Source organism: Talpa europaea (genome assembly GCF_964194135.1).
Source record: "Talpa europaea genome assembly, chromosome: 12".
NCBI classification, from domain to species: Eukaryota; Metazoa; Chordata; class Mammalia; order Eulipotyphla; family Talpidae; genus Talpa; species Talpa europaea.
The window spans coordinates 33,171,478-33,184,845 of record NC_140079.1 but is presented as its reverse complement, the minus strand read 5'-3'; the positions used below and the strand labels follow the sequence as shown (position 1 = coordinate 33,184,845).

At 35.1% G+C, this 13,368-nt stretch overlaps 1 protein-coding gene across 1 annotated transcript in view; it reads left to right on the top strand.

Moving 5' to 3' along the window:
- CUL5 (cullin 5) overlaps positions 1-13,368 on the top strand; it is a gene marked incomplete at both ends in the record, with an annotated part of 71,410 nt that overhangs the window by 50,136 nt on the left and 7,906 nt on the right. The window contains 2 exons of the mRNA XM_084249944.1: positions 8,993-9,125; positions 9,819-9,950. Of these exons, the coding sequence (XP_084106070.1) occupies positions 8,993-9,125; positions 9,819-9,950 (265 nt within the window). The remainder of the gene's footprint in view (positions 1-8,992; positions 9,126-9,818; positions 9,951-13,368) is intronic.

Sequence of the window (13,368 nt, the reverse complement as noted above, 5' to 3'; positions counted from 1 at the left end):
CTGACAAAGTATGACCCAACTGACCCCCATTCTTATCAGCATTGAGTGTTATCAATCATTGTAATTTTAGTCATTCTAGATTTTGTATTGGTATCTCATTATAGTTTTAATTCCCATTTCACTCATGACTATTAATGTTGAGCATTTTTAATTTATTTTTTTGGTATTCTTATATGACATGGCTATTCAAATTTTTTGCCTTTTATTGGGGGGCGTTCTTTTTTACTATAAGCTATAGGAATTATATTATTATAATTCTGTAATAATTATTATCTATTCTGTATACAGATCTTATGTAGGTTATATGCTCTTCTTTTCTGGTTTTTGCTTTCTTTGTTTTGTCTAAAAATCCTCCATCTACCTCTACGAAAATCATCTTTTTTTTCTTCTAGAAACTTTGTAATTTTAGCTTTGACTCTTGGGGTCTCAGATCCATCTTAATGTTTGTATATAAAATAAGTTAGTGGTTAAATTTCATTTTTTTCCCCATGTGAACAGCAAGTGGTTTCAGCACCATTTGTTGGAAATACTTTGTATTCCCTACTGTGTTGGTCAAAAATTCAAGTGACTTAAAAATGTGGGTGCATTTCTGGACTTCCTATTCTATTATGTTGATTTATTTGGATATCCTTAGGTGATTACTACCTAGTCCTGATTAGTGTATTTCTGTGGTAAGTTTTGAAGTCAGGTGGTATGATTTTGTACTTTTTTCCCATGCATGCTTTTGATATTCTAGGTTTTTGCTAGTATATGAAATAGTTGATTTTTATATTTTGACCTTATATCCTGTTGCTTGTTGAAGTTATCAGTTCTAGTAGTTTTGTAAATTTCATGTTTCTTATGTAAGCACTTATGTAATGTGTGACTGGAAACAGCTTTATTTCTTCCTTTCTAATCTTTACAACTTATTTCTTTTTCTTGCCTGGGTGTAATAGCTCGGATCATAATGTATAGTGTTTAATAGATGTGAGCATCCTTGCCCTTTTTGTCGTGCTCACAGTGAAAACCTTTAATATTTCGTCAAGTGCAGAGTTAGCTGAAGTTTTTCATAGATGTTCTTTTTTTTTTTTAAGATTTATTTATATATTTATGCAAGCACTGGGTACAGTCAGAAGCACGGGAGGGTGAGAAAATTCACCAGAGCCAGAGTGGGGAACAGAACAGGCAGACTGACGAAGTATACTGCTGAGGGGAGCAGTGGGCAACAGGAGAGCTCTACACACCATATGGGACCCTCACCCGGCGGCCGGGGATCGAACCGGCACTGCAGAGACTGCGGGCAGCTTTGCAGCCCAGTGCTCAACCGCTGTGCCACCAGGGGAGGCCCTTCAATGATGTTCTTAATTAGATTGTCCTTTATTCCTAATTTGCTCAAAGTTTTGGTTATTAATAGATTTGGGCATTTATTAAACCCCTTTTCTGTTTTGAAATAATTTTTTTAAAGATTTATGTATTTATGCGTACAAGAATTGGGGTACAGGTCAGAGGTGTGGGTGGAGTGAGAGGATTCACCAGAGAGAGTGGGGAGCAGAACAGGCAGAGCTACTGAAGTACACTGCTGAGGGGACCAGCAGGCGAGACAGAAGAGGCCTACTGCTCCCTGGCTGGGAGGGGATGGAACTTGGCCAAGGATGGTGTGCTACAGTGATGCCCATAGCTTGACAACACTGTCTTTAATCCCCGCACCTCCAGGGAGGCCCTGTGTTGAAATAATTATGAAGTTTTTCTTTTGGGCCTCCCCTGGTGGTGCAGTGGTTGAGTGCTGGGCTGCGAAGCTGCTGCATCCTCTGCAGCACTGGTTGATCTCTGGCCGATGGCGAGGGTCCCACAAGGCACACAGACCTCTCCTGCTGTGCCCACTCCTCCCCTCAGCAGTGTACTTCGGTCCTTCTGCCTGTTCTGCTCCCCGCTCTGGCTCTGGTGAATTCTCTCACCCTCCCACGCTTCTGACTGTACCCAGTGCTTGTATAAATAAATAAATCTTAAAAAAAAAAGTTTTTCTTCTTTTTAATGTGGTGAAATATATTGTGGTTGTTTTTTTTTTTACCAAGCATTTAATCAATTGAACTCCTAGAATATGCCCTACTTAGTGATGTATTCTTTTTATATTCTTGTAATGTCATTAATGTTTTGTTAAAAAAAAATTTCATCTGTATTGATGAAGGATGTGCCTCTTCCTTTCTCATCTTTGTGACTTTTACATTTTTCATTTTTGTCAGTTTTTGGTATCAGGATTATGCTGACCTAATAAAAAGGATTGGGAGTTATTCCCACCTTTTGTTATGTTCTAAAAGAATTAATAAAATTGCTGTTACGTCTTCCTTAAGTATTTGATGGAATTTATAAATAAAACCATCTGAGCTTGGAGTTTTCTTTATGGGCAAATATTGATTAAAAGTTCAATTTATTTAATAGATATAAGGCTATTCAGCTTTTTTATTTAATCAATCTTTAGTTTTGGTCAGTTGTGCTTTTCCAAGAATTTGTTCATTTCTCTTAGTTGTCAAATTTGTGTACATAAGGTTGTAGGTACGATTCCTTACTATTTTTTTCTCTTTGGAAGTTAATCATTCCAAGTACAGTAGTGTACATTTTCTACAAATATAATTACAATATAACTATCAAAGCCAGGAAGTTGACTTTGTTATATACTGCCCTCTAAAACCTCAGAACCTTTCAGTTTCATTATTGATCGCATCATTTATTTGCAAAGGAAAAGGACATGGTACAAAACCATGTGTTGCATTTAGTTGTTACAGCTCTTTGGTTTTCTTTTGGTGGAAAATCTCCCAAGGTTTTCTTTGACTCCCATGACCTTCACACTTGTGATTACCACCTACTTTTGTAGAGTGTCCCTTATTTTGAATCAATGTGATGTTTCCTTATGATTATTTTCACGTTTTCATCTTTGACAGAGGTGAAATTTTGTTTTTCTCATTGCCTCTTATCTGAGAGTGCATGATTTTGATTTATCCCATTACTAATCTTATTTAGTTTGATCATTTCATTGAGTTGGTATCTGCCAGACTTCCCCACAGCAAATTTATTCTTTTTCTCTTTGTAATTAAGTATTTTGTGACAGTGTTTTAAAACTATATGAAGATCCCAATGCTCATCAGATTTTCAGTAGAAACATTAATTTATCATGTAAGTATGGACTTATGGTTTCCTATTCTAACCAGTAGATTATAATTTACTATTATTCCTTGTTTAGACTTTTTAAATTGTGCTCGATTTTGCTAGTGGGAGCTTCTTTTTGGACCCATGTGATTGGAAACTTCTTTTTGGCACATGAGCATTTCCAGACTCATTTTCTTCTCTTCCTTATCTGGCCTCAGAATCAGCCATTTTCTTGCAAAGCACTAGGTCCTTTTAGTGGACAAGATCAGATGCTTGGTATATTCATTTTATTGGGTTTCACTTCTCCTAGGCCTTCTCGGTGGACAAACATAAGGCTGCATTCATGCATGTACAGGTGCAGTGCGAGGTCTGCTTTCCTTGTGGATGCATTCTTCACCTTACTGAGACTGTGACTCTCCAAGCTGGGCCACCCCTACATGAATTCCTTCCTTATCCTTCTGAAACCTTAACCCCTCCCATTGTGCTTTCTCCCCGCATGGACACCCTTCTTCCCTATTTGATTTCTCATATGCCATACCTGGCACTTCTCCATGCCACACACCCTTGCCTGTTTGGGCTTAAACACCTAATGCTCTGGGTCCTGCCACTCCATGCCAAGCTACAACTTTTCATGGATAATCCTTTCATTTTGCCCAAGCTTCTATACCCTTGGCTAAAATTATTCCTGCATATTTCTTTCTCTCTAATGCTATTATAAATGGAATTGCTTTCTTAATTTCCTTTTTAATTGTTCAGTGTTGGTATATAAAAATACAACTGATTCTTGTGTATTGATCTTGTACTCAGAAACTTTCTGATTTCATTCATTAGCTCTAGTAACCTCCCTGTGTAAATACAAAATAATGACATCTGCTCAATAGAGATATTTTTACTTCTTTCAATTTGGATGCCTTTTATTTCTTTTTCTTGCTTGATTGCTCCAACTAGAATTTCTAGGACAGTGATAGACTGCAGTGGACAGTGCTGTCTCCTTCCTGACTTTCGGAGAACACTCTGTCTTTCACCATTGAGTGTTAGCTACGGGTCTTTTAAATCACTTTATTATTCTTAATAGGAGCATGACATGCAATCTGGTAGATGTACTGTAATTTATTTAATTGAACCTATTGCCACATTAAGTAGCTTATGATATGTTGATATTACTAGTAGCACTCCAGTGAATAATATTGTATAGTGTCATTGTATGTGTGTGAAAGTGTTTGTACCAGCTTGATTCCTAGAAGTGAGTATTACTTGATTACTCTTTAACTGAGGATTTCTGGCTGTGTTTCCTTGAGAAGGAGTAGCTGAGAATCTCAGTTTAGTTCCAGCTAAGCAATACTCCTAGGACAAAGAAGCGCATGTGATGGTCATGAAGGACTGGACTGACAAAATCCACTAGATTCCCAATGCGGACTCAGGAGGGACATTTCCTAGATTCTGATTAGCCACTAATTATAATAAAAACTGCAACTCAGTCTTGAACCAACTGGGTTCCTGACTGGATTAAAGTTAACAGCCTCTTCTGTAACTAGAGCAAAGGCAGAACCCACTCTTAATGGAAGAGAGCTTCATCTGGTGACTCAGTGATTCTTTATACACGGTGTTCATTATCCATTGTAGCATTGCTTGTCTTCTGAAAGCAGAGAAAGTCATGATCAACTCAGAGAAAAAATATTTTAGAACAGACTTAAATGATCATCATATTGGAGTTAACAGATAAAAATTTGAAAATATTGTAGATTACTAGCTTAACCACAATGATATGCTACTCATAACCATACAGCCATGAACAAGTATTGAAGAGACTCTTGAGAGACTGGAATCATATAGAGTTGGTATGTAAATTATTTTGGAAATAGTTTGGTAGTTCTTCAATAAGTTAAACAGAGTTACTATATAATACAGCATTTTTGCTCCTGAGTATAGATACTTAAGAGAAATGAAAATACATGACTACTCAAAATCTTGTATGTAAATGTTCATAGCAGCATTGTTCTTAGTAGCCAAAAAATGAGAACAGCCCAAATGTCTATTATCTGATAATTGGATAAGCAAAATGTATATCCATACAATGGAATTTTATTTAGCGTAAAAAAAGGATGAAAATCTGATACATAAGGCTGTGATGTTAAGTGAAATAAGCCAGGTACCAAGAACATATTATTTAGCATTTCACTATATGAGGTATCTGGGCAAATCCACTGGGCAAAAGGTAAAATAGACACTACCAGGGACTTTGGTTGGGGGAATTGGGAAGTTATTGTCTAATGGGTATAGATAGGGTTTCTGTTTTGGATAATGAAAAATGTGTAGACATAGATAGTGGTTGATATTTGCCGAACTTTGTGAATGTACTTGCTGCTACTGAATTGTACACTTAGAAGTGTACTATGGTAACTTTTTTTTAAACCTCAATAAAAAGACTTTTTTTTTTTAAATGAACTGATATGAATGAACCTTGAAAACATTATATCTAGTAAAAGAAGTCAGTCACAAGAGATCACATATTATATGATTCCATTTATATGAGATGTCCAAAATAAGGAAATCCATAATGATAGAAAATAGATCAGTTATTCCCAGGAACTGGAGGGAAGGCATAGCTGGAAAATGGGATTTGATTGCTAATGAATAAAGAATTCATTTTAATGAAACCATCTGATATTTTTCTTTTTCCTTCTGGCTTATTTCACTTATAATAGGAATATAGTGGAACCAAATAAAACATCAATGTAAAAAAAAATAATTACAAAACACAACAAAGGAAAAACAGACAATTATAAATCAGAGACATACTGCAGGGGAGGAGGAGGGGGAGGGGTCAGAGGGAGGGAGGGAGAGGGATTATAGGGAGGGAAGGAACAGGAGACTGTGGTGATGGTGCACAAGTGCCTTGGGGAAGGAAATTCTATGGAGACTCAACCTGAGGGGGTGGGGGGAAGCAAATATTGTTTTTAAAAAAATTTTAAAAAATGAAGTTTATTAAAAATGGGGAAAATTCATTTTGGAATGATGAAAATGTTTTAAACTTTTATGATGGTTGCACAACTTTGTGATACAGTAACAACATTGAATTGTTAGCTTTAAATGAATGAAGTGTATATTATGTGAATTACATATCAGTAATAATAAGCTTGAAGTGATAAGATAATAATGGTACATATTAATGGGCTAATGGGTGGAAATTGTTACCCGAGGAAAGGTAAAATAACTATAGCAATATGTAATTGTGACCATAGAAAACAGAAAAGGAGGTATAAATTGATGAACGATACCAACTCTTAGATTCAGGAATCTCTTTAAATCCCAAGCAGGTTAAAATACAAATAAAACCATTCCTAGTTGCATCATAGTAAAATAGCTAAAAACTGAAAACAGCAGAACAAAGAATAAAACAGTGGAGATAAGGGGATGGGTTAGAGAATGATACACTACCTTTAAAGAATCAGAGTAAATGGGGCCTCCCCTGGTGGCGCAGGTGGTTGAGCGCCTTGCTGTGAAGCTGTCCGCAGCCTCTGCAGCGCTAGTTCGATCCCTGCCGGCCAGCGAGGGTCCCACATGGCGCGTCAGACCTCTCCTGTTGCTCGCCCGCTGCTCCCCTCAGCAGTGTATTTCAACAGTCTGCCTGTTCTGTTCCCTGCTCTTTCTCTGGTGAGTCTTCTCACCCTCCCACACATCTGGCCTGTACCCCAGTTCTTGTATAAAATAAAATCTTTTTTAAAAAAAGAGATAATGGTGGGGAAAAATAAATTAATAAACAAACAAATAAATAGAGTTATAGAACAAAAGAGAAAATAGCTTAAAAAAAAGAATCAGAGTAAATGGTTGACAGCTGTCTGAGGAAGGAAGCTAAACCATTGAATTGGGCAGGAACTAAATGCTGACAATGCTAGTAGTTTGGTGAAAGATAAACAAATTCTTGTGAGATAAGTTATTGGCCTTCAGATTGGCATATGTCTACCTCAAGAGATACAGAAACATTTCCTTAGAGTATTCCATGGATAGTAGTAACGAAATCAATTTCTAAATCCTCAGCTTCCATATCTACTCTTTTCTAAAATGGAGATTTCTAATGGAAAGTCTCATTGTGATTTTTCCTTTCCAATTCTTTCATAATTACTCTCCCCTAGTTTGCAAAGAATACTTACTTCTCTTGATTCTTTCCATAGTAAAACTATAAAAAAAAAACTGCCAGATTGCATGGGAATGGAATATTTTGAAATACAGGTATTGATATACAGAAGATAAATTTCTAACGATTCAGTTAGAATCAGTATTTTTTTTTTTTGTAGCAAATAACTCAGGTATGAAGTGCTCAACAAATTGAATAACATCATAAGATGAAAAAGACTTTTTCCAGGACCTCCCTGGTGGCACAAGGGGTTAATAAGTCTCAGCACTGTGAAGCTATCTGCAGCCACTGCAGCACCAGTTCCATTGTCAGCTGGGGAGCTGATCCACATGGCGCAGTAGACCTCTCCTGTCTCGCCCGCTACTCCCCTCAGCAGTGTACTACTCCCCTCAGCAGTGTGCTACTCCCCTCAGCAGTGTATTTAGTCAGTCTGCCTATTTTGCTCCTCACTTTGTCTCTGGTGAATCCTCTCACCCCCGACACCTCTGGCCTATATCCCAGCTCTTGTATGCATAAATAAATAAATCTTTTAAAAAAAAAAAAAAAACTTTTTCCAGCCCTATCTACTTACAGTGTGAATAAGATTTTTAGGGCAAAGACATCAATTTATGAAAGTAGAAATAAAACCTACTTTGATTCCTGGAATTAAAATAATTGATAGAGGAAAAATTGATATGGGCAAAGCAGTAAAATCCACTTTGTTTAGCAATGGCACATAAGCAATAAAATTTTGCACATTATTCCTTTATTTTATACACACTATATGATTATGTTGTTTTAGTACATAGCATACTTATAATGATTTAGATAACTTAGCTCTGGAAAAGTAATTATGGAATTTTATATACATAATAAATTTTAAATGTTGAATTTAAGGGCCTCCCCTGGTGGCACAGCGGTTGAGCGCTGGGTTGCAAGGCTGCCCGCAGCCTCTGCAGCGCCAGTTCACTCCCTGCCACCGGAGAGGGTCCCACAAAATAAAATAAAATAAAATGTTGAATTTAACTTCTTTACATGTATAGTTTAGAGAAGGTAAAGAATAAATGCAAGACCTTAAGCATAGAAATACAATTCACTCCTGGTAAAGTGGAATAGAGATACAAGGTCTCTAAAAAGTTTCCTATAGAGGAACTATGGTGACAGTTGTGGGTGATGTGATAGTGGGAGATTTGTGGGGACTACACCTGAGGGAAAAAATCAAATATTGTATAAAAATGAACAACAATGTAAGAAAATTTTAAAAATTAAAATAAAAAAGCTTCTTATATCCATTTTTTATATTTATAAACATAACATGTTTATGGAGTTTAGGATACATTGGATACATTTCAAAGAGTGAAGTAACAGTTATATCTTGATATATTAGTAACAAAAAATTTTAAAGGTTAATTTACAAATATGCAGAGATTTATAGTTTTTCACAAGTATCTTAGCAGGTATCTGAATAGTCTTTTACATATCATTGGCAAGGCCATCACTATAGAGTAACAAGGAAGCACCTAGGGTACAAAATTTAGGGGCTTAGCTCTCCTCCTACAAATGTACATATGTACATCACTTACTGAATCTTTCACTAAAAGTGAGTACCTTCTTAAATTATGCACCCTAGGTGTCTTCTTGCGCAGCCCTAGTCCCAGCCCTGATGACTGGATTTTTATAAGTAATTTGTGAAAAGTGTCTTTAGAAAAAATTTGTAAAGAATAATTTTTCATGAACCGTTTTTAATTTGTTTTTTAGGGTGGGATTAAAAACTCAGCCTGAATCAAAATGCCCTGAGCTGCTTGCCAATTACTGTGATATGTTGCTAAGAAAAACACCATTAAGCAAAAAATTAACCTCTGAAGAGATTGAAGCAAAACTTAAAGAAGTGGTACATGAATATTTTTTTATTTCAATTTAAAAAAATTATCTTACTTTGAATATTTGTGTTACTTATAAGACTGTCCTGATAGCATTAGTTTTTTTTTTAATAATATATCTAAGTAACTAATATGAAATTTTGCAGTGCAAAATCTCTAAGCAGCAGTTATTTTCTTCTTAAAAATTTTTATTCTTTTATGCCAGAAAGGAAAATAGCATATAATTCTGACACCATCTCAAAGCAAAGAGTTATTTGCTTTCATTTTTATCTGTCTTCCAGTTGTTAGCATAATAGGAGATGTAAACCCATGAATACCAAGAGGAAAAAATAAGAAGTAAAACTATTAAGTATAGACAGAAGACTTAGAAAGGAGATGAGTATCAGGAAAAAAAGTGAAGAAGATATGTAAAAGAGAAAATTCAGAAGAGCTTATGTAAAGTTTAATCATGTTTTATATAAAATGAAATTTATGATACAGGAACTGAAAAGTTATTTGGTTACTGTTTCAAATTTGTTTTTAAATTGGTAAAGTCCGTTTATAATCAGGACTGGTTACTTTTCAGAGATGGTCAGTTTGGTAGACCCCTACCTACATATGTTTATATAAATTTCTGAATTTGACAGTTGGGGAATGTAGAAGATCTAAATGAGAGAAATGGTGAAGAGTATGTAAGAATTGAAGTAACTTTGTTTTCTTTGCAGCTCTTGGTACTTAAATATGTACAAAACAAAGATGTTTTTATGAGATATCACAAAGCTCATTTGACACGACGTCTTATATTAGACATCTCTGCTGATAGTGAAATTGAAGAGAATATGGTAGAGTGGCTAAGAGTAAGTAACTTTTTTTAACTATTTGATTTTTTTAATATAAAACATATTGTATAATTCATTTATACAAACTATATAGAAAAGGCAAATTTATAGAAACAGTAAACAGAATAGTGGTTGCTTGAAATTGACAGCAGATGGTGGGCACTGGGGATCTTTTTTCCAGATAGTAAATTGTTCCAAAATGGAATTGTGAGGATGTTTGCACAAATCTATAAATTTACTAAAAAGTATTGAATTGTACACTTAAAATAGGTGAATTTTATGCTATATGATCTATATCTCAATAAAGTAGTTTATTAAAAAACTAAAAAAAAATAAAACATGGTTCGGATGTGTGCTAAGCAATACATTTTGGTGGTATGCTAATGTCAATGAAGTAGGGAATATTTTATAAGAATAAAGCATCAATTATATAAAAGTGATATTTAATAAAGTATATTTTCTTCTTTCTTTTTTTGGAGACGGCACCCATATACAGTATGTTTGATTAATAAGGATGTTTGGAGAAACCTTTGCCTTACTTCGCTCTTTCTGTTTCACTACTTTGTATCTTCACTGTCATTCAAATTGACCTTGTTAAATAGGTTACAGCACAAATCATTTTTAAGATGTTTTCAGTACTGTATGGTTAATTATAGAAGTGTTGGTAAATAAATAGTTCTAAATAGCAAAAAGAAATAACAGCTTAAAGTGGATGGCTTATTTAGCAATCTAAATCAGAATATAAAGTCTGTTCCTTTTTGTCCATTCTAATGGAATTTGAGTTATATCAAAATGTATATGTCTTCATTTGTATATATAGTATGATTATATATGTAATATATTTATGTATTATATAATTATATGTGTTAACAGTATGTATGTGTGTGTTTTATGTGTCTCTTATAAAGATATTTCAAATTACAGATATACAGATAGCCCTGCTTTGCATGGTAGTATGAGGTACTAAAAATTACTATGGATTATAGTTGCTTGTTAATTTTGATTTTTACTTTATTATAATTAGTCTTTTTCCAGGCCCATTATTTAGGTTTTCTAAATTCCTGTTATGAGTGAGACCATCCGGTATTATTCTTTTTCTTTCTGGCTTATTTCGCTGAGCATGATCCCTTCCAGCTCCATCCATGTTGCTGCAAATTGCATGAGTTTATCTTTCTTGATTGCTGAGTAATATTCCATTGTGTGTATGTACCACAGAATTGTAAGGGGACTATAACCAAGATGAAAATACATACATTTTGTAAAAATATATAAAATAAATTTAAAAAAGCAAAAACAAAAAAGAAATTAATAAATAGCAAAATATTTTTAAATATTTCATAAAAAATTACTATGGAAACAAACTGCAAAGCAGTCTTAATATCAACAAACAGTGGGGAAAATGACTGACTTGTACATATAGAAATTTTGTCAGAATCATAGAAATGCTTAATTTCTGTTATAAGTATACAGGAAATAAAAAAATAGTAAAATGAATAAGTATTTAGTACACTAGTGTAAAACATAAGAAATTTTCAGAATTAGTGTTTCATTTCTTTGTAAAAAACTTACAATGGTAGGAAAATATTTGCAATTTATATTTTTGATACTACAGAATATATGAAGAACTCTTATAACTCAGCAGTAAAGGGGTAATGGGGGGGGCCTTCCTGATCGTGAAGGGGCTAAAGTCTCAGCATTATCAAGCTATCCCCAGCTACTGTGGCATGAGTTCAATCCCCAGTCAGGGAACTAACCCACATGGTGCAGCAGACCTCTCCTGTCTTGCCCACTGTTCCCCTCAGCGGTGTATTTCAGTGGATCCACTGTTCTGCTCTGTCTCTGGTGACTCTTCTTACCCTCTGCACCTCTGGCCTATACTCCAGTTCTTTTATGCATAAATAAATAAAAATGAAATTTTTTTTAAAATAGATAATGAGCAAAAGATTAGAATAAGCATTTCTTCACAGAAGATATTTAAATAGCCCGTAACTGCAGATTTGCTCTACCTTAATGTCATTAGCAAATTGCAAGTCATAGCCACAATGAGATAATTACTCCACTACAATAGGTACAGTTAGAAAGACAGAGAATAGGGCCTCTCTTGTGTCGCAGGGGGTTAAGACACAACCTATGAAGTTATCTGCAGCCACTGCAGCACAAGAGTTTAGTCCCCTGCCAGGGAGCCACCCACATTGTGCAGCAGACCTCTCCTGACTCGCCCACTGCTCCCCTCAGCAGCTTATTTCAGTCAATCCACCTATTCTGTTCCCCACTCTGTCTCTGATGAATCATCTCACCCCCCACACCTCTGGCCTGTACCCCAGTTCTTGTATGCATAAATAAATAAATCTTTAAAAAAAAAAAAACAGACTAGCGTTGGCAAGGAAGAGGAGGAATCGAACACTGATACATTTCTGGTGATAAAAGAAATTGGTGCAGCCACCTTGGAAAACTGCTTGACAGTTGCTCAAAAAGTCAGCTCAGTTTATCCAACAATTCTGCTCCTTTCAATTTACTCAAGAGAAATGAATCACATGACCACACAAAAATGAATGAATGTTCATAGCAGCGTTATTTATAATAGCTGAAAATGCAAACCAACCCCAGATGTCAGTCAACTGCTAGATATACATAATGGGGTTTTTTCCATATAATTGAATATTATTTGGTAATATGGAAGTAAAGTACTGACACATGCTACAACATTAATGAATTTTGTAAACACTATACTAAATGAAAGAAGCCAGTCCAAAAGACCACATATAGTGTGATTCCAGTAATAACAAATGTTTACAATAGCCGAATCCATGAGAAAGTAAATCTGTAGTTTCTAGGAGCTGGGTTGGGGAAGAAGAAATGGGAGTGATAGTAAGTGTGGAGTTTCCTTTTGAAGTGATGAAAATGTTGTATATAGTGATGATTGATAGCAGCACATATGCTAAAATCCACTGATAGTACGCCTTAGAAGAATGAATTCCATAGTAGATGAATCATAGTTCAACAGAGCTGTGTTAAAAGGAAGGGTAGTTTGACTAGCACTTGTCCTTTTATGTGACTTATAATACAGAGTGAACATCTCTTTGCCTCGGAGAATTGTAATAATCTTTTAGTTTGGATCAGCTTCCAGCATTTTGTCTTTTAGGCTTTCATGTTGAGAAAGGTTCTGCTGACATCATCTCCTCTGGTGCATCGTACTCTCTTGTCACTACCTTTCTCATTTGTGTTGATAATTTATCTTCACCAAGTTCCTGTTCTGCAAAAATGTCTGCAGCTCTGGCTGTAGCAATATAGCAACCACAGTCAGCCCTTTCTTCTGTAACTCCATTTATGTTATATTTATTTTTAGTTCCAACATTGTTTTTATTTTTAGTGTATTTTTATCATCTTTGTTGGCCAGTTACCAGTTTTCATTTTCCATTTTTGTAAAATGTCGTAA